This window comes from Dicentrarchus labrax, unplaced genomic scaffold (genome assembly GCF_905237075.1).
Source record: "Dicentrarchus labrax unplaced genomic scaffold, dlabrax2021, whole genome shotgun sequence".
Classification (NCBI taxonomy): domain Eukaryota; kingdom Metazoa; phylum Chordata; class Actinopteri; family Moronidae; genus Dicentrarchus; species Dicentrarchus labrax.
Window position 1 is genome coordinate 9,714,978 of NW_026136701.1, and position 26,786 is coordinate 9,741,763.

The following is a 26,786-nucleotide window of genomic DNA, read 5'->3' on the forward strand; positions in this document are numbered from 1 at the left end:
AAAAAAAAAAAAAAAAACCCAACCTAGGGTGAACGCAGCGAGCAGCAGTCGTTCCCACAATGCACTCCCCGATCATCAGCGGGAAACCAAAATGGCGAATGTGTTGGGGGAAAATGAGCCGTTTGTTATTTTCTGAGGAAGCCACGAGCCCCGCCAGTTTCCGCGATACACTTTTGAAATAAACTCAACTTCAGGAGGAGCGGGATAAAAGCGGCCCTTCACATCCTCTTATTTTGTAGTACGAGTCGTTTGTAGAAGCGGAGGTGACCGAATGAGGTATTGTTGTGATCATGTTTTCCTCCTGTGGTGGTGGTGGTGGTGGGGGGGGGGTCCGACGGTCAGCGACCTGTCCGGGGTTAAAGCTTTACATGTGGGTTATTAATGCCAACAACCGGGCCTGGCTGCTAGCCGCTTTATGAACTACTATTTCAGCATGCAGCGTTATCTCCAAACTGTCCCTTTATCCTCTGTGCTTGGTTCAGACTGATCATGTTCACCCAGTATCCGAACAAAGGGAAGGTCTGACGGACAGAGGATAAAGGGGGAAAAGAAACATTTAATTTAACGTTAGTTTCTAATATAACTCAATGAGTAACGCTTTGCTGCAAAAGATTAAAAAAAAAAAGTGAAGTCCTAAAATTGTACATTGACAACAGGTAATGATATGTAGTTGTCAGTTTATATGTAACTATGTTTAAAATAATAATAATAGTAACCTATGCGTTTATTTATTTTTAAACGTTGAATATGTATATAGAAAATCTCAGCATTGTCCTGCAGCCATGTTAACAGTCTGCGTGGTTGTGGTTAATTACCAATTAGGCTAATTATGAGTACAATCACCTGTTTGTATCCACTGGAGGGGACACGTTTTTATTAAAAAATAACTTGGGCCTGTGTGAAAGCTTGGCTCATCTTGTACCTGTATTTTTACCCTCTCAATATCAGTATAATGTGTTGTTATATCTATACTAATATATGTAATTATTGGTTGTTCAATGTTTTCCAGAGACTCAGGGGTTGTGCATCACCTGTCGGTCCATCACAGAGCTCACCCCCAGCGGCAGCAGCAGGCTGTGTCCTTGTCCCCCACAAGCCTTTCTGCCAGGGGAGAGTATGGAGAAGACAGCATGTCTGACAGGTTTACAGAGGGACAGGACGTCTTGGCCCGGTGGTCAGATGGCTTGTTCTACTTGGGGACAATCACCAAGGTTAGTGGGAGGGAAACACTCTGTTTGGTACTATAATGGGTTTTCTATTGCAGTACACAAGAGACATAGACCAGATACTCTGTCTGTGCCGTAAATTTAGGCTTTTAAATCAATGTGCTGTTTAAGAAGACATTAATCTGTTTTTGTTTTGTTCTTCAGATAGATCGGTACAAGCAGCGATGCTTTGTGGTTTTTGAGGATCGGTCGAAGTCTTGGGTTCTCTGGAAGGACATTCAGACAGGTAAGTTATTTCAACTTCAAGGTTTACATGTTAAATATTTGGATCTTATTATTGAATATAAATGCAATCCTTGAGTATTTGCGGTTAATCTAAAATATTATTGCTATTTTCTTGATAGTTCTGCAGTTTAGTTTCTATAAAGGTAAATGGTTTTGCTTGAATTGGTGGATTAGGATTGTGCTCTCTGCCCCTGCTTCCTTCTGCCTTACTTATCTCCCTACTCTTGTGGCTGACAGTTAACGGACTACAGTGTCTATCATCAGCACAGCACCAGTGCACTGCCCACATGTGAACAGGAGCATAGGGAAGATACACAGAGAGGCTGGGGGCTATCCACTTCTAGATCAGTCAGTTAAAACCCAAATGTGACCCAGAAGTGCTTTGTAATAAAGCTTTAAATGATTTGTAATTAATTAAAAATGGAACATTTTGACAAATATCCACAATTTAATTGTATATTTGTCTTTTAATCTTGACTAATTCCAAATTGAGCTGATCAACATCTTCTTCCACAGCTGTGTACACAGTGTTGTAGCGCTGATGGAAAAGTTAAAAGCCTTGTTTTCTGCTGACCTCCGGTGGTTGAAATTCTCAATTTGCTGCAGTGATTCAGAAATTTACTTAAAATATTTTTTAAATGTACTATTTTTCACAACTAGCTTACATAACAGCTACTGGTGGAAGACTTGTGATTATTTGCCCTGACTTCTTGTCCATTTCAGGGGATGAAGATGATGAGGATGATGAGGACGATGACATTGTGTGCTCCATATGCCAGGATGAAACTTCAGAGGAGCCTAATGAGATTGTCATTTGTGACAAGTGTGGACAAGGTACTGTTCATCGTCTCTGGTGCTCTTATACCTATCATTAATCAAAGCAGTTCTCTTATTTTATCCTCTTTTTCTTACTTTATTTGTCCATTCTTTATCAATCTACCTATTGGGATCTAATCTCTGGTCATCAAGGACATTTGTACCTCTTCAAAGAATGATGCAGTAGAGGCAGCTGCATGTAAATGTGTTCATTGTGTTTTAGGTTACCATCAGCTGTGCCACTCCCCCATCATCGATGCCTCTGTCATTGACTCAGATGACAAGTGGCTCTGCTCAGAGTGTGAGCTCACATCTATATCTAAGGTACATCTTTTGTTTTGAGTATAAATGCATAAAACCTTTAGTTGAATATATACGTTGTTTGAGTAGATGTATTTACATGACTCATTAGTTGCTCTGCTTTAACTGTGAAGCACAATGGAGATAAGAGACTCTGTAGGGTAGCTATATGGAGTACACACTGTGTATATTGTAGTTTTATGTTGGGGTAAACATGCTTTTTGTGTGTGGTTTACAGAGGGGGGGTGCGCACAGGGGGGGAGTGTCTGCCAAAGGCTTTCTGCAGCATGAGCAGCAGCACATGGAGCTGCACCTGTCCTTCCCGTATGCCCTGGATGAACTGGTGTGGGATCAGGGCCACAAGACTAACATGCAGCAGTGCTACTGCTACTGTGGAGGTCCAGGAGAGTGAGTAGCAGGTTAAATAGTTTACAGAACACATTAAATAATATGGGTAACCAATTTCCTGTGTTTTAATATCGTGTGTGTGTATATATGTATAACATATCCTGGTACAGCTAACCTCGTTCTTTCTCCTTCCTTGAAGTTGGTACCTGAAGATGCTGCAGTGTAACAGGTGTCAGCAGTGGTTCCACGAGGCTTGTCTCCATTGCTTACAGATGCCCATGCTCTACGGAGATAGGTGCAAATACCACTATTTATGTGTCATACTTGTATTACGATATATGTTTATACCAAGGCTGTGGAAACAGCTTCTGATTGGCTGGCAGGAGTTGCAAAGTTTATTTAACATAGGTGGCTGGTCCCTCCCACAAAAAAACCATATATGAAGTTTATGAAGTCAGCAGCGTTGGTGGTGAAAGCAAACAAATCTGTCCACGCACTATTAAATTCTCGATTGTCCTCCGAGACTTTTTTTATTTATTTTAATCCATCCCTAGCCTAGATAGGGAGACTCAAGACTAGTAGCCGCCTATATTGAGGTTCAGCAAAATATAGAGAAAACGGTACCAGCTCAGGACGCAATGTATGCACACATTTTTACAACTGGAGAATGTAGGAATCACTTTAGGCGTACAATAATGAAAATGTAAATGTAAAATGAGTGTGAAGAGCCCCTGCTTGTCTATCCTTTATTTAACCAAAGTACTTAGAGTAACAACAGTACTTCATGCTTCGACACCAATTCATTCTTCAGGGTGAAACCAACCTGATTGTGGTTACAATTACTGCAGACAACCATTTTAAAAGAATAAATTATGATTCAGATCAAACATCATGTTCAAATGTGTTTTTTTGTGTGGCCAGTAGTATGTAGTTATTTACTCAGAGCAGTCCTACTACAGGAAATGAATTCAGTGAAATAAATGATTGGTGTTGTGGTATTAAACTCCACTTTCTGTTTCCATATGCACACTTGATATTATTGCCTGTGTAAAATTTTCTTTCATGTACTTTTTGTTTGTTTGACTTTAGGTTTTACCTGTTTATCTGTTCTGTTTGCAATGGTGGACCAGAGTACCTTAGCCGACTTTCTCTCAGATGGTGAGTGAATTTTTCCCTTTAAAACATTATATTATTTGATAAAATAACACGTGTGATTGCCCTTCTTTCCAAAGTAGTGCTTTTTTAGACACAATACTTCCTCACATCAAATGCTAGAGACTTTAGGTGTTCTGATAGCTGACCTGCTAGAGCAGGCCCCTATATACCAAGGCTGAGTCCTTGACTCTGACCTTTGGCCCTTTGCTGCATGTTATCCCCTCTCTCCCCCCTCTTCTGTCACCCTTCAGCTGTCACTATCGATTAAAGGCAATAAAAAGCGATTGATACTTTGTAGTACCTCCTTCCTGTATCTTCTAGCGTTTTTACTCAAATGTTTCAGGGTCGATGTGACACACCTGAGCCTGTACAACCTGAGCGTGATCCACAAGAAGAAGTACTTTGACTCTGAGATGCACCTGATGACTTACATCAATGAGAACTGGGAGCTGCTGCAGTTGGGGGAGGTAAGGACACTACTAACCAACTTACATTTGACTGTTCACTAACTTTCATTTATAATGCACCAGTGGCCAATTCTGGAAACACAGACAAACACATTATGTTCAATGTAAAGTTTCTACTGAACATAAAGACACATTGTGTTTGTGTAGCTTAATGTTACATGTTCTGGATTTGGCACAGAATGCTGGGGATTGGCAACCTGTTAGACGTTAGCAGTTTCCTCACTTCTCAAGTTTAGTGGAGAAGAGAACCATATTGGTAGCCTTTCATAGAGGGATAATTAATTTTAAATTATTCCAGGCTGCCAAATTAGGTTTTGAAACCATATGGTGTTGGTTTTCTGAAAGATCCACTTTTGTCTTACACCCTGTCTTTCCTGTTTGGTGACTCCCCGCCCCTGTGTCTGCAGCTTGCTAACACTCCGGGATCAGAGCGATATGAATGTGTTCTGCAGGCATTAAACAGCAACAGGAGCATGTAAGTTATTCCTTTAATGGTTGATTGTTTCTTTTATGCTATGTCTTTTTTTGAAGATAATGAAAGAAACACTCCTTTCCCTTGCCTCGTTCAGGTTCATGTCAGGGAAGGAGGTAAAGAAAAAGAAGCACTTGTTTGGGCTAAGGCTCCGTTTCCCTCCTGCTCCCCCGAACTCTGATGAGCCAACCAGCAGAGTGATGGAGAGGGCTTCACATGAGATCACCATCAAGGGATGCAAGTCCACCAAAGCTCTATCTGGCATGAGGTAAGGGAAACTTGAGTTTGAAGTTAAATGTTTTGATATTCCTGGGTGGGACACTATCCAGAAAAAAAACCTCATATGAATCAAGTCTTTGTTAATGGCACAGTACCCTGCCAGTATCTCTCAACACTCATTGTAAGCTCTTGAATTATTTGCAAACTGCTTGTGTTGGACTGAGGGCATAAAATGATCAAGTGATCATTAGACGTGTCAATCTTAACTGACCTCACAATTTTATTCAATTACAGTTCACCTGTCAACGAATGCTCAACGACGGCACATTGTTGTCTTCACAAGGCTTGACTTGAAAAAGCTGTCTAGTTCGCCAGCTTTAAGATCTGTATTTATTTCCTGAATTATTTTGAACAAAGGGACAAGGGGGAGCAAAAAAGGTTAAACCAGATGTGTGGAAATAGTATAAACAAAATAAAATAAAATAAAATACAGTTGCCTATCTGTGATACAGTATATTTGTTTCTTAACAAAAAGATAAAGTGATACCAGTATGTTTTAGTGCCATTTTAAAAGGATGAGTATATTTGGTATAATGATAATATCATGTATCGCAGCTATTTTGGCCAAGATGATTATGACATGAAAATGTCATCTCATGTCTGTCGCTGCATTGATGCAGAATCTTCTGTCTCACCTCCTAGACAACATGCAAAAAAGAAGTGTTTTGTCCTGAATCTTGTAATTTGCTTAACAGTCAGTGTTATTAATGCACAACTGTTGTAAAATATTGTTGTTGCTCTAGGACTTGCAATGCTTTGACCAATGGCACAGAGAAGAAGAAAAAGAAGAAGAAAAAGAGGAAGCAAGGATCACGCTCTCTGGAGACTCTGGCTAAACGACCACGCTCCAGTGAGCTCTTATCCCAGGTGTGTGTGTGCATGTATGTAGCTGTGTTTATGTATTAGTGGGCGTGAACTGGGTGTATACATAGCTGTGAGAGGTGTGTGTGCACACATGCGCACGCACACACACACACACACACACACTCTCTCAAACTGTAACTTTTGCTGGGGATATTGAGAAACTGTTAGATTAAAAGGAAACCCACTGAGAAATGCTAACAGTTTTTTTTCTTTGACAGGAAATAAGAAAGCCTCTGCCACTAGAGCCCCACACATTGGATCACTTAACCTCTATCAAGTAAGTGAGCAATTGGGGTACAGAATTTCTATTCAACCGTTCATTTTTGATGAATCTATAGATTAGATAATGTATACAAATAGTAAGCCCATAGTTTTAGACTGTTGGACAAAACAAATATTTTTAATTACTATGGTACAACAGAAAATCAGCAAATCCTCACATTGTGTGTTTTTGTATGATTGACTAAAAGGATTGTCAATGGTTTTGCTGATTAATTTTCTTTTTTTTCAATGTGTAGTAACTATAACTGCCTGCAGCATTTTTGTTTATTCTGTGTATATTTTTTTTCCATTCTCCTTTTCTTGTTTTCCACAGGCGTGACAGGTCTCTGCTGTCCTCAGATGTGGAATCCATAGAAGCCCTGAGCACCTCAGAAACTACCTCAACTAGCATTTCAAGACAGTCCAGGTATGCACAATATGCAACTGTGACATTTACCCTCTGTCACTTTGAAATCTACGACTCTATGCACAGCAGTGTTGTTCAGTCTGTCAGTCTGTCAGTCCAACACTTTGGACCAGACTGAAATATCTCAACTGTTGGACGGATTGACATTAAATTTGGTTCAGACATTCATGTTCCTCTCAGGATGAATTGTAGAAACTCTGCTGCTACCAAGTCATAATTCCGGTTAGTCCAGTACTTTATTACTACATACTTGGAAAAACTATTGACATTCCCATCAGCTCCAGCGATGCGTTTTCACTGTTTCATGCTGAAGTTAGCCTTTAGCTCAAAGCAGCACTGTGCTTAAATACAGAGCCACTAGCATGTCTGTAGACTCTAGTCTAGCCTTTTGTCTCCTCTGTATAATTAGTTTTTGTTATTGCCCTCAGAATTAAAAACAGTTTCTTGACTTCCTCTTTTCCTATCGAACCCCCGTCCAGCCTCTGTAGCTCCAGCAAGACGCGCACCACAGCCTGCATCATGCCTGTTTCCTCTCCACCCTTAAAAAGGAAACGTGGGCGGCCACGACGGGCCCTGCAGCCCCCAACCCAGAGAATCCCCCCTCCCAGCTTTTCAGACCCAAATCCTTCAGCTACAGAGGTGCTGAGCCCGCTCCCGGGGCTTCACTCCACAGACATAGTTCATGGCATGGACCCCAACAGCCAGCTCTCCCACCTCAAGAGCTCCATCAGCAGCTATTTCGGAGCAGCAGGGCGGTTGGCTTGTGGGGAAAAGTACAAAGTCCTGGCGCGACGGGTCACCCTTGACGGCAAGGTGCAGTACCTGGTGGAGTGGGAAGGAGTCACTGCCTCCTAGACGAATGTCGACGTCACTTCTAACTTCTAACCAGCACCTACAAGAGGTTTATGGCTGTGCTAAGGACATGTGCACACAGCCTGTATCCAGAGCATTATTTGGTATATGCCTTTATTTGGTTAAGACAGGAGCAGATTAAGTTTACTGTTTAAAGCCTACTGGTTCAGTGCTGTCTAGGGTTAAACATGTCTTTTCCTCATGTTTTAAAGATTACAGTTCATTAATAAGGGTGAGGCATTGTCATTGTACCACCGCCATATTTGTGTTACCTGCTTTGAATGTTTACAGAATCCCCATTTATTCAGGGGCAAATAATTGACCAGTGCACTGCACCCGTAGGCTTTCAGTGCTCTTTATTGTTTGATTTTTAATCCAGTGATATGCTTTTCATTTCCAGATCAGTTAAGTATGAAACTGTAAGTGTTTTTGACAGAATGTAGTATGTCATGCATTAAATGGTGAATCTTGGAGGATAAGAGAAAGAGGGGAGGTTTTGTTTAAAGAATTTTCATCAATTTCACTACTGTAATCATGCAGTGAACAATTACATACGTTTGGTTAACATTTGTTTTCTTACCAGATTTGGTAAATAAATACATGTCCCTTTACAGTGATGTCCCCTCTTTCTCTAGTCCCAGCTATGAGTACCTCTTGTTGCCTTGGGCAGACATATCCTTCAGTTGTGTTTTGGAAAGTGTGCTCATTTGTGAGCAGTTCAGGAGGAAAAAGAGATGTGCTGCTGCAAATGTTTATTATTTTATATAGAATTATACTACATTTATTATTATCTTTTCCACTTGTACTTTCTCATATGCCTTTTTCTATTCAGCGGGAAAGAGTTCACTGATTTTCTTTTTTTAAATTCTGGATTGCACATAAATTTCACAAATGATATCCGTTAGGTTAGACTGTCATCTCATTTTGAACAAATCATTTGAGCTTTTCTGCTCATACATGGAAGCAATTGATACATTTCTTTTTAAATACTTTTCTTTTATGGTGGTGATAACTCTGTTTAAATGGAGATTCTGAAAAATAACATCCCTAAATCATGTGTAATTTCAGCATATAAATGATCAGAAGCCCAAACCCAAGATGACTTGTAGTAACCTTTTTTTTTTAAATAACATTTTGATTTGAAATTGATAAAATGACTGTTAACTCTGAAATCTTTAAGGACCTATTTAGTTTTTACTTTTTCTGATAGTTATTCAAGAAAAATAAAGTGCTGCATAAGATGAATGTTGTGTACCCAGTCCTCATACCTAGAGTTCAGAATGATTTTGCTTTTCTGTGCTGCCTATGCAAGTAGTCCTGGATAAAGATGTTGAGCCATATAATTGGACCATGTGGCTTGATAATGGGGAGATTCAGCATTATTGTGATAATTTGACCATGTCATTAAATATTTCCTGTGACGGTGCAAAAAAAACAAAACAAACAATGCTCTTGGATTTTTGCTTCTACAGTTAAAATCACCTCGTAGTTTACACACTCAGGATATGCCCATAAACTTCACTGTATTGTATAGGCCAGCATTTGCAGCTTAACAGGAGGTCTTGAAGGTCTTGATATAAGTTATTCACTCAGTGTTGTTGGTCAGTATTTTTATATCAGGTGCTCAATTACTTTTTGACCATATGTATGCATGTACGCTTTTTTTTTTCTATGAGCAAAATCATTTGTAGTCTATTTTTACTGCAACACTCGCTTGTTTAAAATGAGTCAGAAAACAATCACTGGAAAACTAATATGCTGTATGTCATTGCAAGAGGTAATTATTCTGTTAGTATGTCTCTTTTTCGAGATGTTTCTGTTTTTGTTGAAATGGACAGACCTTTTTGACATTGATACCTCTTAATTGTGCGGATGTAGTCAGTGCATTTGAAGCTTCTCTCCTCTGTTCAGCCAGTGTCTCAGCCTACATGATGCTACCACTGACTTCCAGCAGGCTTCTGTAGCCAAAGAACATACATGTAACGTCTGCTTTGTCTCTTGAGATTCTTCTTATTACATTTTTATACATCATTATATAGGTTGACGTGTTACTTCTGAACCTGTTTAGTTAAAGGATAAATAAAAGTTGATATTTTGAACTGTTTTATGTATTCGATGTTTAAAGTAACTTCTATAAAATATCTTTATGTCATATTGCTGAAATGTTCACTATATCCTGACTGATAATCTGTTTAAATATCAGGCTCCTCCAAGTTAATATCTTTATTTTTATGTAAATTACCTGCTGCAGCTTTAATTGTGCCCCTCGTTGTTTGGGCACGAGCCTCTTCTGCCTAGTTACCGGTTACTTTGACAGTTCCAGTGCACGCGCCGATGTTCGCGGTCAGTGTCGTTGGCAGCCCTCTCCACCAATCACGTCACAGACAGCTTCCTATTATCCAATCACAAACCGCGTTGTTGGAATATGGGCGGAGACAAAAAAATACAAATTGTTCGGCTCCTTTACCTTTTACTAGATCTACACTGGGAAACCTGGAAAGTATTGTTTAACTATAAGTCCCACATACGTGTTTTTTATGCTTTGGTAGCGCCAAATCGACAAAATTAATATTTAATTTAAAGCGGATTTTAATTAGCTTTTTCTGTGAAGACAACGGTAATGTTAACGTGAACGAGCTAACGTTAGCCACCTGTTGATACAGCGAGGAGCATCTTTGTTTACATTTAGCGAGCGTAGCTATGCTTGCTAGTATGCGGTGCTCTACTATAGGCACATATGTTTAAAACATAACGTTGTATTGAAAATAGTTTTTTTTTTATTCCTTTCCAAACATTCACACATGTTGGAAATGTTGCTTGAGCCAACCTCAGCAAGGCAAAACAAGTGGTTGATAAACCTAGCTGAAGGTGATGTACTTCTCATTAGTCTAGCTAATGTTTGAGAACGAGAAGAGTTTAACCTTACTTGTGGTCAGTTTGAGTAATCTGCTTCGATTGACGGATCTCAGCCTGCAAAGTGTGGGACAGAAACTGAGGTGAGATAACTGCATGACATGAACACACAGTCTGCACTAGCTTTTGTTGGCTGCAACACCACTTCTGGTGACACTTACTACAGAGTAAACCTGCAGCCACCAGTTGAGGACATTACAGAGAGTTAGTAAAATGTTGTATTTGACCCTTTATCCTCCTCTCTTGACACCCTTGTTACAGATTATTATATGTACACCTTCTACGGTGAGTCAGAAGGACATGATGACAGGGTTGAGTATGAGCAGACGGGTCCTGATCGCCTGACCATACAAGACCTGCAGAGACCTGATGGTCCTCCATCCCTGTCGGGCTGTGTTTGTCAGGAGAGGCCTCTCAGTGGGACGGCTGAGAGACGCGCTGTTGCTGGTAGTTTAAGTCCACCCTCTTCCAACTGTGGGGTGAGAGGCAAGATTGTGCGACAACCAGTCAGATACATCACTTTGTCTAAAGCTGCATATTGTTGTGCATGTATAGATAACAGATACAGTTTTTAAGTATGTAAATGTCTGTCAGCAATCTGTGTTTTTTAGGGAAAATGAGCTGTACATGTAATACAAATAAGTCTAATGCAAGATACTTGGTAATAGAAAAGGCCAGAATAACATCATATCTAAAAGGTAAATTAGTGGAGTAAACCCCTCATGATAAACACACACCTCTCATCCACACCTGTTTTCTACCCTCCTGCTCAGTCCGCCTCAGCCAAAGCCAGGTCAGTAGAGATGGAGTCGGTTTCTTCAAGGAAGAAGGTGGGCTCTGTGCGTCAAGAGAACGCCTGTCTGACCATACAGGATGAGCAGCTCATCAGGGACCTTGATGCTATGCAGTATGAGCTGGCCACTTTCAAATCGCAGGTATGACAAGCATCCCCTACACATCATGTTGTGTAGGGGATAATTTGTGTAGATAAAGTTGCTGTAATCTTTAAACACTGCATCTTTGTGTGCTGCAAATGAGTGTAGTGTGAAGTCAGTGTTCTTTGTTTCAGTGTTTAGTTGAGTTTTTTTTTTTTTTGTTACTTCAAATGTCAACAATAATAAAATAATGATAATAAATAATACAAATCTATGACATAAACCAACCAAAACTGTATTGGGTACATATGTTGTGTGTGTGTGTGTGTGTGTGTGTGTGTGTGTGTGTGTGTGTGTGTTTTCTTTTTCAGGCCAGCTTCAGGGGCCCAAAGGTTGGAGTTAAAAACAATGTAGCAGTCATGAGTGAGCAGATTCGTCAGCTTCAAGCAGAGCTGGAGGCTCAAGCCAAAGGCACTAAAGTAACCTTGTGACCTCATCTTATACTTCTGAAGATGTCACTGTTTATGTAATTGTAATGTGTGCAATTACATGCCTATTTGAATCCTCTTCACACCGATTCAGTATCCAGTGTATATATATAATGTGCCTTGGGGCACGGCCAGTCATTCATGATACTAGGACTCCTACTGAGGAGGCTTGATAGTTGCTTTTTTTTCTTTTTCTTGAAACTGTTACACTAACCTCTAACTGAACCTAGCATTAATATCCCTAACAACCTGTCCTTGTCTGTGTTTCCCAGGGCAGCAGAACTGAGGGCAGAGTGTAGCCAGGAAGCAGCAGCTCACAGTGAGATTGTTGTGGCGGCTCTCAGTGAGCAGCTGAGCACACTCAGAGAAGATCTGGACACCAAGACAGCACTAGGCAAACGGTGATAGCTTTGTCTGGGCTTGACTTCCCCACACAACTGTATTTCATTACAGTACAGTTTATTACATCTCCAATGTCTTTGTCTTATAATTGTGTTTGTTACCTTGGGCTTCAAATTGAAACAAGAAGATATTCCATGTCTAATTTACTCACAACACAATTGAGTTATTTTTCAGTACTTACGTACTACCTCATCTCTTACAGGGCGGAGCAACAAAGGAACCAAGCACTTCAAAATGCAGAGAAACTCAAAGAAGCCTTCAAAGATTATAAGGCTACCATTTCCATTAAACTTAACAGGGTAAAGTTTATTAATTTGAATAATTTCATTATTTAAATATATATCTATTTTGAATAACTTATTTAAAGCATTTGTGTTTTTAAGGTGATGGAGAGTGAGAGCAGACTAAAAGAGAGTCTTATTGAGTGTGACAGAGAAAAAGAGGAGTTGGAATTGAAGTGCACTGTGCTGGAGAGAGATAAGGAAGAACAGAGCCAAACAATTAGGTACGCACATGAGATTGTCTTATATCATTGTTTATGTTGGTTTGTTAATGTTTGTAGGTAGAAACAGAAATAAATTGGAGGATTTCTAATTTTATCATTATCAATCACATCAATACATTTTTATCCCTGATCTTCCCCCTGCCTCCCTTCTGGTGTCGTCTGCCTCCCAGCCAGCTGAAGGAGGAGGTGAGGCAGGCCAAATCTGCAGCTACTGGCCTCCAAGCTCAGCTGGAGGAGACCACACAAACGGCCTTACATATGGAACGGCAGCTTATGGAGCGGGGAGCAGAATGCAGGGAGCTGGACTCTCTGCGCAAAAAGCTGGAAGATGTCCGAACTCTGACCCAGAACCAGGAGCAGAGGGTGGCCCAGAGTAACAGAGAGGCTCAACAGAGCCAGGCGGAGCTGGCCAGCCTGGAGGCCATACTGGCCCTGCTGCATCTACGAGAGGTGGATATATATATATATATATATATATATATATATATAATGTGTACACACACACACACACACACACAGTCACATTGTCGTTTATATCCCCATGTCACATGGTTTTAAGTCTCCCACAATGTGTGACCAAAGGGATTGTTACATCATTTGTTTGCCCAGGTCTGATGGACAGTAACTGTCTGTCTAAAGCAAGTTGTGTTTACTGTTGTCATATGTTATTTTATTTCAGGGTGCTGTGGGGCAGCTGTGTGTCAGGCCCTGCATGCTACCCCATATGGACCTTTCAGGAACAGCACACCTACTGAAGCTAAAGCCAGGTATGTTGACAAACCTCATTATAATCAACCTCACCCCTTCATTATTACACCCTGGGTTATCTATATGTAACCGTTTATATGTATATTATTTTTATACACAATTTTCCTACCTATCTTTCTTTTTTTGGGATTGATGAAACTTAATATAGTTAGGAACTCATTCTGCATCCTTTCTTGTGCTTTAGGTGTCTCAGTCCAATAGGCAAACATAAATGTGGGACCAAATTATTTACAATAAATGTAATGCAACATCATTTAGGTACGTTTGTGGTAATTTAGTTCATTACACAGCAAAGTAGAAAAAGTTATATCAGAGGGCAGGTGCCATATGCTTTTCCCTTATCTATGATTTAAAAAAGTAGAAGCATTCCTGTCCTTTCTTTCCCCGTTGCTCAACCCTTGCAGGTGAAGGCTACCAACAGCTGCTGCGAGTGCTTCAGTCGATCGAGGCTCAGCAGACCAAACAGAACAGCCTGGTGGAGCGACTGCAGGAACGACTGACCAGAGCCCAGGAGGAGATCTCTTCCCTGCAGAGCTCCATGGCCCAGAGAGCCTCCCACTACCAGAGCCTCCACACAGAGCTGCTGGACAAAGTCAGCCAAGCCACTGACACAGAAAAAGAGGTCCCTTTTCTGATGTTTTCTTCCGACTTCCCCTTTCTTAATCTCTCTTTCTTTCCTTCTTTGAACTCAACTGTCTTATTGGTTGAAGCAATCTGCTCAAATGAAAATCAGAATATTGATCATGGGTATGTTTCTCAGTCATTAAAAGTGAGGATATATACTTTGAGTTTTTAAATATATTTGGTGTGGTATAAACGATATTTGACAGAGCTTGAGAGCTAATTATTGGTTCTTACAGATTGTTGCACTTGTTTTGCATCTCTGTTTCACTTCAGTTGAAAAGAAAAGTTGCACGTGTGGCTTCGCTGGAGAAACAGTTACAGGAGAAAACCTCAGCCTACAGCCGTTCTGCACTGACAAACACTGAGCTGGAGAATCAGCTACTGGTAAAACACACACACACACACACACACGTTTGTCATGTTTTTTGTGAAAGCTTTGTGTTTTGTCCTCCATTTACACTCCTTATAGCATCCCTTTTTTTATTTTATGTTTTCCTTTTTCTAATTTTCCTACAGGAGAATAACAGCACCATTCAGCATTACCAGTCACTGTTGACCAAAAAGCAAAGAGAGTACCAGCAGTCTTTGGAGAAGTGTAAAAAATCTCAGTCTCAGCAATTCACAGAGCAACAGCACAGAATAGAAATGGTGATCTACAACTACATCTTTGTCTTTCTCTCCACTGAACCTCCACACTGTAATTCTTCCACACCTCCCTGTTGTAGTTCATTTCAACTCTGTTAAACCAACCTCAAAAAGTAATTTATGTCCAGTATAATTTAAGTTCATTTACATTTAACACTGGCTGTGACCATATATTTAAAAGAGCAGAATTGATGTTGCCTGTAGTAAGAAACCGTCTCTCCTCTGCAGTTGCAGTTGTCTTTGGAGGAGGCTCAGTCTCAGCTGTTGGAGATGGAGCAGGAGCTGAGCTCACTCCAGAGGGAGCGAGACGAGGCTCAGAAAGAGGCTCTCCTGCTGCAGAACTCTGTGGACCAACTCACAGAGGTCAGGACAGTATGTAGGACCGTATATGTGCATTTTTTTGTTTTACCTTTACTGTGTAAAGTACAGCAGCCACTTAAAGGGGAATTTGGCAACTTTTTCAACTTAATAAACCCGTTTAGAAATCATTTGGATGGTTAAATGGCCTGTTCTGGTGTTAATGGTGACTGTCCCCGCTCCCCCTAGCGTCTCCAGGCAGAAAACCAAGCTTGCAACTTTGGGACTACCGTCCCGTTAAGTTGGAAATAGGAAGTATCGTGAGAAGTGAGAACGAGCGAGAAACACGAACTGCTTTACGGCAATTCCACATAAACGCACATGCCCCCCTCAATACTGGTTAGCTACGCCGGCTATAAGAACAAGCGACGATGAATGTATTACCCATTTCGGTAGACATTGCTCCACACGAAGAAGTTGCCCGGCAACAAATGCACATCAGCAGCGGTAGAAAGGGGGAGGAGGGTGCCGCAAGTGAGTTTTTTTATGACAGTGTTTTGAAATATGCGTCCCAGAGCTGTAGGGGGAGATCGTTGAGAAAACATGCGACGACAAAAGTGAAAACCAGCGAAGAAATGGCTAGAGTTGCCAAGTTCCCCTTTAAGTTAAAGGTACAACAACTGATTTAATTTCAGCAAAAGCAGGATGAAGCAAGACACAGTGAGGAGTTGCTGCAGAGTTTCAAAGAGCAGGCGGCGCAGTCTGCCACCAAGGTTTGTACAAAGAGCTGGTTACCATAGACAAACACAAATAACTCTACAAAAACATCTGGCAGAATTCACCATAAACAATTGTATGAACCATCCATGACTTCTGTTTGCACATCAGGTGTGTGAACTGCAGTCGTCTCTGTCAGCGTGCAGAGAGGAGCTGAACGTGTACCTGCAGCAGATTGAGGAGGTAGAGAAGAACTATCAGAGCGAGCTGCAGAAGAAGAATGACCAAGTACAGTGTTACATACAATAAGACAAGATGATTGTCCCTTTGTTGTTTATGCATAGCCCACTTCCGAGGCTTATCTTATCTGTTTCTTTCTCCTCAGGTGTCCTCTCTGCAGGAGAAGCTCCACAGTGCCACCCTGGTCGGTCAGAGCTCCAGCGAGCAGAACTTACAGCTGCAGCTTTCTCTCCATCAGCAGCAGACAATGCTGACTGAGAGCACTGCTCACATCTCTGAACTGGAGGAGAGTCAGAGCCAGCTGCAGACACGGGTAAGTTAGAGACAGTTTAAAAGGTTTTCAAATACCAGATTAACAAGAAAATGGACATAAAATGTATCCATAATATTTAGTGTACAAAAAGAAATAAAGAAATTAACTTTAATTCAATTGAAATAAACTTTATTTGCAAATACAGATGTTTTTGTTGCCAAAGCAAAAAATAGACAAGAATAGATATCTAATGGTATTAATTACTAAAGATACGTGTGGTCATGTGATGTGTGTTTGAGTCATATTTTAAAAAAGGAACTGTGGGTCGCTATTGATGCTTATCCCACTTTCTGTGAATTGTGTATTAGTTAGTAATTTGTTTGTGGTAATTGTACAATGTATGCATTCATCTAGGAAAATACACCATATAAGCACAGTATAGATAAAATAGATAAAAAGTAGATTTTAACTTGAGGCCCCTCTACACCACAAGGCCTTGATTTGGTAATAATGCAGGTGTCCCTACAGGAAGCCCTGTGTGTACCCCCCATTGTAGTGACAGCTGAAGATAGACAGGAAAGGGGGGCAGAGAGAGGGGATGCAGCAAGGACTCAGCCTCGGTAGATGGGTCGCCAGCTCTACCCACTGAGCTATCTGGGCGCCCGCAATGCCAAGTTTTTTCTGAGCCTCAGTCACAGTGTTCGCATAATCAATTTATATCTCCTTCCAATAAGTTTTGATATGTGTGTTTCTGTTTGATAATGATTGAGTGAACTCTGAGACATTTCCAGAAGCTTTGTCTGCTTTTGGCATTGAAGTGTCTTATAAGTCAGGTTTACTGGGGTTTATGTGGCAATTGTTTTGAAATGTTTTTAGAACTGATTGACAGGATGACTTGTAAAGAACAGAAGATAAACTTGATTCAAACCCTGGGCCGCTGCAGCAAGGACTCAGCCTCTGTACATGGGTCGCCAGCTCTACCGGCTAAGCTAACTGGGCGCCCAAGTGTGGTTGTATTCTTAATATGCAGATATGCAATCTGACTGACCCTGTACATATTACAAAGTTGTGGTAAATCTACATCATTGCTTGAGGGAAACAGCAGTTTGAGCTTGTGATTTCATTTATAATTCAGCACATTTTAGCAGCTGGTTGTACTTTCTGTCCTTCACAACAAACAGAGCACAATTGTCCCCATTCGGCGAGCAGAGCTGTACAGGGACAGTAACATGGAGCTTCTTTGTATTGTACATAAAGGTCTGATCAGATTGCCTGTAGGGATAAACTGTCAGGAAGATGTTCTTTTATTGGTTTGAGTTGTAGGTCAGGTCTCTAGTTTTGTGCTTTAGAATAGAGTGCATGTGCATGAAATTGATGTTTGTTTTATGTTGTTGTAAGTAAGTAAATAAATAAATAAATAAAGATGGATGCTGATGTTGTGTCTGTGTGTAGGTATCCAGTCTGGAGCAGGAGCTGGAACGCACCCGGGCCTCTCTGCAGGATGAGGTAAGGAACAGAGAGCAGGACGTTCAGGAGAAAGACAAGGACCTGCAGAAGTTAAAGCAGCAGAACACACAACTCTCTGAGTCTGTCAGGTAAGAACACTGCACACAAACGGCTGCTCATGTAGACTCTGAGGAGCAAAGGAAAATTGTGTCACCTGTGCTGTGACAGAATCATTCAAAATATTACATTCAGTGCCAGATATTTTTAAATGACATTGGTAAGGGTTTTTTTTATGGCAATATGACAATATTTTGCAGTTTTGTAGTTTACCATGATTCACTGTTGCAACTATTTAATGACATTTGAATGGGCTTATTGTTGGTGGTTATTTTCAAAGACAAAGCAGGCCAAGAAATATACTGTTGTTCTTGACCTGCAGCAACGGCAGTGATTTGTCTTGTGATTCCACCACTTCCCATTTGTCTGTAGTCATGAAGCAGCCCTCCCATCCCCTCCCTTCCCTTCCCTTCCCCTCCACTCCCCTCCCCTCCCCTAGGATCCACGAATATGTGTATATAAAAGGAGATCTTACTTGTTTGAGACTGGGAGATAGAAGCCAGATGTGCATCTGTAAATGCTGCTGATTAGTTTAATTTTTGTGACATTTTCAAAGCTCCAAAGCAAAAGCAAGTTGGTTGTTTTAGATGTGCTGTCAAAAGGCACGTATGCTTAGCTCAGTTTAGCTACTCTTAACAGTTCTGGAGAGTTTTCCTTCTAAGTCTACGATGGGAGCAGTGCTCACATTGAGGTGAGGAAATGGACATGTTGCATGTCCCGAGCCACTCAAATGATAAATAATGCAATGTATACACTGCTTAATGCTTTTTTTCTGAAGCATGTCTTCCCTTTATTGCAGCACATTGTTTAAAAACATATTTGGTTCATTTAAGACTTTTAATTGTTGTTCAAATATGCTGACTGTTTTTTTTGTTTTTCTCCTTGTGCCTTCTGCAGCCATCTGACATCAGAGATGACAAAGTGTCGAATGGAGCTGGTGTCTAAAGAGTCGGAGCTGCAGCGTCTGAGGAGGGAGGTTGCCGTCAAGACTGCTCAGATCAGCCGCATGGAGGCAAGCCTGCAACACTTGAAGAGCCAGCTCGACAGCAAGACTGACATGGGTATGTTGCACAGTTTCTGTTTTCTTTTTTATTTATTTTTTGCAGAAAAGAGACGGTAACAAACATCACTTGCTCTCCTTCTCTTAACTTTTTGTTTTATTCTCCATCTTGTCCCTCCCAGTGGTGGATCTGGAAGAGACGCTCCATCGCTGTGAAGCCGACAAGCTCAACTGCGTCCAGCAGGTCCAGATCATGGAGAAACAGCTTCAGGCGGTGCGGGGAGAGTTGTCTGACACTCTGGAGCAACTACAGAAACTGAGAGATGTTCTGCAAAGAACCCAGACCATCGCAGACGAACGGCAAGCCTCGGTGGAAAAACTGAATGTTCAACTTAGGTGAGGACACGCCCTCATGTGAAATATCCTTCTGCACACAGGGACAAGAGACAAGACCCAGATAGAGACAACATCCACATGGTGTTGCTCAGATAAGAGATCCTCCGCTGTATTGGACTCATCTCTGTTTGAAACAATATCCACATTGTACATGTGTTTCACAAACACACCAACACACACACACACACACACACACACACACACACACACACACACACACACACACACACACACACACACACACACACACACACACACACACACACACAGTCATGGAGCCTGTTATTGTTCCAGTGTCCCACTTCAAGTCTCACACTGTGTGTTCTCTAGTTGTGGCTAATCTTTGTTGTCAAATGAAATTATGACTGTGAATGTGTGCATTTTTACTGAGGAAATCCTGTAATAATATGTATATGAAGGTTTTTTCCTATTATTTAGGTGGAACTTGTGTAATGTGTCATTGTTTTCTTGACTAATGTGTGACTAATTTACACATGCTCTGTTTGGTGATGTAATATTTGTAACTATTTTAAACATAAAGGAAAAAAATCAGCATTCTGCATGTTTTTAGTTCATTAACCATTAGTCGCTCCAACCATTCCAGTCAAGTTTTCTTTGCTGTTATTGTCTTTTTAGACCACAATGAACACAGGCATTAGTGCGGACATACGGATGTTTAAAAAAGTTCAACAGCAGTTGTCAAGATCTAGGTTGAAGTGGTGTTTACACACAAAAATGGCACTGAACTGAGTTACACCCTTAGGCACGTTGCAAGTACTCAAACTAAAGGTCAATCTAAAAATGTTCAACAATAAACTCATAGAAAGTCATCAAATCATGTTCCCTGCCTGTATTATGGCCCCTACAATAATCACACAAAGGATACTCCCAGTTCCTTTTTTTATTTAGATTTAAAAAAAAAATGAATTCAATAGATGGGTATCTGATAAACTATTCAATAAAAGTGTGTGTCTGTGTGTGTGTGTGTCTGTGTGTGTGTGTGTGTGTGTGTGTCTGTGTGTGTGTGTGTGTGTGTATGTTGTTTTGCAGTGAGACCCAGAGGGAGTTGGAGGAGAGAACTCACGAGGTCTTAGACATGGACAATGCATTGAAGGAAAGACAGGAGGAGCTCCAACAGAGAGCGACTCTGGTACAACTCTCACAAACAGATGTTTTAGTTTATTTCATTTAATTTGCAGAATATGTTTTACTGCTGTCTCTCTTCACATTTTAAATTTCCTTTTTTTTCTTCCCCGACTGCCGTTTCCATTGTCCTCAGCTGGGCCAGCTGGAAGTGGCCATCAGAGAGCACAAGCAGGAGATGGAGAGGAAGGTGGAGTCTCTGCAGCAGAGCCTGGAAGCCAGAGAGAGAGAGCTGAGAGACACACAGAGGGAGCTCACAGACAAAAACATGAAGGTCAGGAGCAGTCACAGAATAAGAGGGCCAAACATGTGAGAACATATTAGAACATGTTTTCACGTGTCACTTTGAGTCATCTCGACCGTCACAGACATTGCAAGGAACCACTGAGAAAACAACATAATCATAAATGTTAAATAATAAAAATCTATAAAATTTCAAAATAAATGACAACAAAAGTAAAATATCTTTATTGACAAAGCTCATTTTCAAACATTTTGAAATATACAATGTATTCAAATATTACCTTCATCTTTCTTCACAACATACAGAGTAAGAAAAGACACCACACTCACATTACCCTCCATCTTTTTATCCTCACAATCTCCATTATCCAATTTATGTGGGGCCATTTTCACTGATTATCTTACTATTACTGTGGGAGTGTCTTAAAGTGCTTCTGCAGTTTCATAGTCGAGCTTTTCACAAAGCTGCTGAAAGCAACTTTTACTGTAAAAAAAAGTGCAGTGTTCGTGTCCTCCTGGATCCACACTTTTCATTTTTTTTTTACAATCTACAAACACTATGTTTGTATTTTTGTTATTATAATTTGTATATATACTTGATCTAGAAAGGGAGCCGTCCTCTGCTGCTCTTCCTGAGGTTTACTCCTTTTTTCCTTTTTTTTTTTTTGTTAGAGGGTTTTGGTGGGAGTTTTTTCTTACCCAAATCAAGGGTCTGAGGACAGAGAGTGTATGCTGTGCAGATTGTTAAGCACCTACTAAATTCACTGGTACTAGATGTCGCACTAGAGCATAACATCTCCGACCAAAACACTGTTCAAAGTACATGCACTTAAAGTAAAAGCAAAATTGTGGGGATTTGTCCATTAAGGTAGAATATGTAAATGTAGACATTTATCATTCTGCCCCTGGTTGTTGTCAGCTGTAATATGAGATCTGAGGAGCACACACTATAAAATGTTAATCAAACACTATCACAGTTGAGTCCTGATTGTCCTGAAGATACAAAGGGTGTATAAATGTTTGCACTTGGGTAAAAAAAATGTCTGTGAAAAAATTATTTCCCCTAATTTTTCCTATAATTTGAATCTAATCAGTATCATTATCTGGTGTCATATAAGCAGGTTTGGAAATGTGCATTCAAAACCAGTGCAGCAAATTGCCTAGAGGCTAAAGAGATGTTCTTATTTTATTCAGAGCATTTGCTAGAATTAATAAATGAGTTAAGACACTTACCTGAAATGATATGTGTTATAATGTAGATCATTGAACTGTATGCTGATATATGTGCGTGTATATGTGTTTGTGGTGTCAGGAGTCGCAGGAGCTCGGCCAGCAGCTGCGTGCCTGTCAGCAGAAACTCCAGACTGTACTGCAAGAGCTTGAAGAAACTCAATGTCGCTGTGAGGCTCTGACCAGAGAGCTGGACGCCACCAAGCAGCACACCAAAGAGAAGGTAAGGTTATTATTTAATCATCATCTGTTATGAAACACTACGACTTGTTTCAGCATTCTGCCCTTTTATTCTAGAGATGTATGTAGGATAAGTTAGACTTCATTAGAAACAACAGGAAACATCTCACACCATGGGCAGGATGCTTTGTGTGTTCAATGTGTTCATGGTGGACATTTTTCTGCTTCACTACTACTACCACTTATTTGCTCATGGTGTATGTGTGTGTGTCTTTGAAGGAGGTCCAGCTGTGTGACATGGAGGAGGAGCTGGCTCTGAAGGAGGCGTGCTGGCTGCAGTTGGAGGCTGAGCTGCAGAGCACGGTCACCTCTTTAGAGCAGGAGCTGGAGCTGGAGAGGGAGCAGCACAGCAAGGAGGTACAGTAACTACTGAGTCTTCAAGACAGGTGTCACCTTCTTCCATCTAACGCACTAAATCAATCTACCAAACAGGTCAAGTTTCAGTTTGGAAGTCCGTAAAGTAGATTTGTAGATTAGAAAACATCAATGAGAGGGAAACTGATGCTGCAGGTCTCAGAAACTGACACCAAGAGGGAAAGACCAGAGTCCTGTCTGATTTCTCTCTGTGAGTTCCTTATTGTTTTACTGTCTTCACTATCTGTTCTTTATCTCTCCCACCCGCAGCTGATAACGTCTCAATTCCTTAATTCTCAAATTGTTTATTTCTTTGTTGTGATACAACCTTTGGGCTTACTTGATCACATCAAAAGGAGGTGGATCATGTTCTTATCAGAGCAGCATATCAAGCTGCATATCAGCTCGTAACAACCCAACTAGTCTCATCTAGTCTGTTTTCCCTCCCCAGCTGGAGTCCCTGCAGCAGACTCGAGGCCAGCTCCTCAAAGTCTCTGAGCAGATCTCCTCCACCATGCGCTCTTCCCAGGAGCAGCTCGCTGCTAAACTTCAGCAGAGCCAGAACCAGCTTGAGCAGGCTATGGCACAGCTGGACCAAACTAAGACTGAGCTGGATCGCACCCGGAAACAAGTCGGTCACCTGCAAACGCAGAGACACCAGACTCAGACCCAGCTCCTTCAGAGTAAAACCCAGCTGGAGCAAAGCAGGAATCTGTATGAGCAGACCAAAGCCCAGAACAGCCACCTGCATACTCAGCTGGAACAGCTCAGTGCCCAGTTAAATGAAGCCAGAGTTCAGGCCACCCAGCTCCAGACTCAGCTCCAGGCCTCTGAGAAGTCCATGGAGACCTCCAACGAGTCCCTGCTCATCAAGGTGTGTGTGTGTGTGTGTGTGTGTGTGTGTGTGTGTGTGTGTGTGTGTGTGTGTGTGTGTGTGTGTGTGTGTGTGTGTGTGTGTGTGTGTGTGTGTGTGTGTGTGTGTGTGTGTGTGTGTGTGTGTGTGTGTGTGTGTGTGTGTGTGTGTGTGTGTGTGTGAGATAAAAGCTGCATTAGGGAAGCGTATCAGTGAATTTCCTTCAATATTTCTTGTCCTCCTGCAGGAGTCTGAGGTGACCCGTCTCCAAGCCAGGATCTCCAGTCTGGAGCGAGCTGCTGACCGCCAGCATCTGTACAATCACACACTCTCCCTCCCTGCTCAGCAACAGTTCACACACTCCCCAGAGCGCTACTCCTCCGCCCACTCCCCTCCTTCGTCCCCCAATAAACCTCAGACAGCTATCCCCTCTTCTGACCACGCTCACTCAACTCACCTCCTCTCCCCAACACACACACGAGCTTGCTCATCACCCCCTGCTCACACATACTATCAGCCCACCTCAGCCCCTCAGCTGTCAAACCAAACCGAGAGTCAAAGAACGTGCGATTGGGTGCAGAGCAGCAGTATCCACTCCTCCCTGGACCTCCCTCTGAGCCTCAAAGTCACACTAAGGGAGGCCTTGAGCAAGCAGCCTTGGGAGTCCTCCTCCCCCTCCATCTCCTCTTTCTCGGACACAGTGGACGACTGCTGGCAGGGCCTCAGCTCCATGGAGGCCACAGCAACCTCTGATCTTTCCTTCAACCCCCTCACATACATGGTGGACAAGGAAAATGGCAGAACCCTCAACATGGAAGCTACCTCGATGCAGGAGGGAGACGATGAGCGGATGAGTGAGTCGAGGAGGGAGTCTGTGTGCACCCTGGTAGGTCACGAGGAGGAGGAGGAGGTGGATATGAGTTCACTCACAGGGATGCTGAGGTTTGTTAATCAGACGTTAGCCATGCAAGAGGACCCTTCCTTATGGAGCACCACAGGGCTATCGGACACCAGACGTAGCCTCCCACTCCAGGTAACATTCCCACTCCCGTCTGATATATATATTTATATATAATGATCAGTCAGTTCATTAATTAGTCAATTTACAGGAAGTTCATCTGCAAATGTTTTGATCGTCAATAGTTTCAATCGTTTTAAGCAACCTTTAGTTTAATGAGGATTTGCTGCATTTCTGTTTTTTATATGATTGTATCTGACAGTTATTGACTAAATGACTCATCAAGAGACAACGAAAATAAACACTCAGCAGAACACAGACATTCAGGCAAAGGCTTTCCCCCAAAGCATCAAACACTGGAGAGAGAAACTCCCTCTGGACAGCAGCGAGGCCAGGAAGATTACAGACAGGGTGTATTTTTAGACTTTATTATGACAACACAACAAAACATTAAGGAACAGCTTTTTTGTTCTTGATGCAATACAGAGCTTTTTAATCGTCAAACATATACATTGGATTGATTTCAACAACTTTAATGTACTAGAAGTGTGTACTGTATTATCAAAGAAATAATACAAGTATCGGATCAGGACTCGGTATCGGCACATATAGATCTTTGGCAGAGCACAGACACGGTGTTAAACCGTATTCAGTTACCACTTTGGTGGTGGTCTGTTGTATGAATGTTAAACTAAACAAAAACATGCAGCATCTAAATATTGTCACTTCACCTTTTTATTTTATTAATTTTAAAGACTGAATAGCATTAATAGCTAATAATAATAATAATAATAATAATAATAATAATAATTAATAACAAGTAACCACAAAGAGACTACAGTCACACTTTATGACCTGCCATCAAGTTACACACGGCATTAACTTTAATCAGTGACAGTTGATATGAACTGCTGCCTGGGATGTTTGTTATTTTAAAGGTCCAGTGTGTAACATTTAGGAGGATCTTTTGGCAGAAATGGAATATAATATTCATAAGTATTCTTTATTATCTACAGAGGGAGTGGGTCCACCAGGTTGAACCGCCATGTTTCTACAGTAGCCCAGAACAGACAAACCAAACATGGCTGTAGATAGGGCCTTTCGTGTTTTTCACGGGTTTTGCAGGCCACCGTAGTTTCTCCTACACGTTTGGAAGGCTTAGCTGCATTCAAATGGTTGAAATCTGCAACTTCTCCACTACATGCCACTGAAACCTAAACGCTGGTCCTTTAACTGCTGAAAGTTTAGCCATTAACGATTAGCTGAGTGTTTTGTTCACTGCTCTTTTCTAATAAGACAGGAGAGGTGCAGCTTTGTTAGCATCTGCGTTCACAAACTCATGCAGTTTACCAACCCACGTGTCAGAACAGTCAGTCACTGCTGCGGCCAAATAGTTTTACTCATTCATGATAAAATTTTCTTAAAAATGTGGTTTAAGTTTTCTTTTTTTTTTTTTTAAAAGAAACATACTAAGTCATTATTCATCAAACAACCCCGAAACTGACACCACAATCTGAGTGAAATGTTGATTGGTGCACAGAATGTTGGAACTCATCGCTCATAGTAAGACGCTGACTGAGAAAACAGATTCAATGCATCAGTATGGACCACACATGTATGAGTTGGGGTTTCTTTCAGGGATTTTGACACTGATGCATTTCTCTTTTTCCCTTTTTAGGGGGACGTCAAGGAGACATGAAGTTGTGTTGCCAAGGAGACGTGAGAGAGGAGAAGAGCCATTTACATTGGTGTCATCCCTGTGTGTCACTCCACATGTAATTGTACATTCATTAACATCCCTCATTAGGTCCGTCCCTTTGGTGTGTTTGTTATTGAAATCAAGCTGTATTGTCTGTCAAGGAAAAGAGAAAAAATCAGTCTAGATGATCATTACTGTCTGTAGATCATCTACTGTGATGTTGTCTCGTAGTATAAATGTAGCATGTGTTCATCTTTTCCTAACTAATATTTATATATTTTTACACAATTTCAAAGTGAATAAAATATGTTTTTTTATACAAGTACTTTCGTTTCCTTACATATGTAGTTTGTCTGGCACTGTGATCTTTAGTTATTCTCCAGGGAAATGTGAAGTTCTGCTTTCACTAACATCTGTTTGGATGTTCCCATGCTGTTGAAGACTGCGGGGTCATGTTACCAGAACAACTGGCAGAGAAGAATTTTTTGGTTCAGGACTGCAAAGGCTGAAATCTAATACAGACTCAAGCTGGTTAAATGCGATTTGGCACTCTCCTGTGGTTTACATAACATCAGACATGTTTGGTCTGCACAGAGTTTTAGAACGGGTTTGCTCCTTTAGGCTCTTTAGACTCATCAGATTAAGCACCAGTATGAAGGTTTATAGATGTAAGACAACTGTCTTTCAC

The 26,786-nt window shown here is 41.2% G+C and overlaps 2 protein-coding genes across 2 annotated transcripts; both read left to right on the plus strand.

Annotated features, from left to right (window-relative positions):
- The first annotated feature begins 42 nt into the window (after positions 1-42).
- mtf2 (metal response element binding transcription factor 2) lies at positions 43-9,791 on the plus strand. Its single transcript, XM_051405885.1, has 15 exons — positions 43-276; positions 1,010-1,211; positions 1,371-1,452; positions 2,175-2,285; positions 2,491-2,591; positions 2,806-2,975; positions 3,115-3,210; positions 4,005-4,073; positions 4,414-4,537; positions 4,945-5,012; positions 5,107-5,277; positions 6,032-6,155; positions 6,371-6,429; positions 6,748-6,840; positions 7,320-9,791. The coding sequence occupies exons 1-15, from the start codon at positions 272-274 to the stop codon at positions 7,693-7,695; spliced, it is 1,851 nt and encodes a 616-aa protein (XP_051261845.1). The 5' UTR covers positions 43-271; the 3' UTR covers positions 7,696-9,791.
- A 349-nt stretch (positions 9,792-10,140) lies between these two features.
- ccdc18 (coiled-coil domain containing 18) lies at positions 10,141-26,423 on the plus strand. Its single transcript, XM_051406025.1, has 26 exons — positions 10,141-10,688; positions 10,867-11,084; positions 11,379-11,540; positions 11,852-11,967; positions 12,241-12,369; positions 12,573-12,669; positions 12,754-12,875; positions 13,046-13,325; positions 13,555-13,642; positions 14,048-14,265; positions 14,541-14,651; positions 14,784-14,915; positions 15,141-15,275; positions 15,905-15,982; positions 16,098-16,214; positions 16,312-16,479; positions 17,872-18,014; positions 18,880-19,043; positions 19,165-19,378; positions 20,429-20,528; positions 20,658-20,795; positions 22,077-22,217; positions 22,454-22,591; positions 23,040-23,462; positions 23,689-24,474; positions 26,078-26,423. Exons 2-26 carry the CDS (start codon positions 10,875-10,877, stop codon positions 26,096-26,098), a joined length of 4,431 nt encoding a protein of 1,476 aa, XP_051261985.1. The 5' UTR covers positions 10,141-10,688; positions 10,867-10,874; the 3' UTR covers positions 26,099-26,423.
- Positions 26,424-26,786: the final 363 nt, after the last annotated feature.

Bases quoted from the DNA above. Each gene is read 5' to 3' on its own strand.
- mtf2 (XM_051405885.1), top strand. The intron at 2,976-3,114 runs GTGAGTAGCAGG...CCTTCCTTGAAG, and splicing joins TACTGTGGAGGTCCAGGAGA to TTGGTACCTGAAGATGCTGC. The intron at 4,074-4,413 runs GTGAGTGAATTT...CAAATGTTTCAG, and splicing joins AGCCGACTTTCTCTCAGATG to GGTCGATGTGACACACCTGA.
- ccdc18 (XM_051406025.1), top strand. From the start codon at position 10,875: ATGTACACCTTCTACGGTGAGTCAGAAGGACATGATGACAGGGTTGAG. The intron at 14,916-15,140 runs GTGATCTACAAC...TCTCCTCTGCAG, and splicing joins AACAGCACAGAATAGAAATG to TTGCAGTTGTCTTTGGAGGA. The intron at 16,480-17,871 runs GTAAGTTAGAGA...GTCTGTGTGTAG, and splicing joins AGAGCCAGCTGCAGACACGG to GTATCCAGTCTGGAGCAGGA.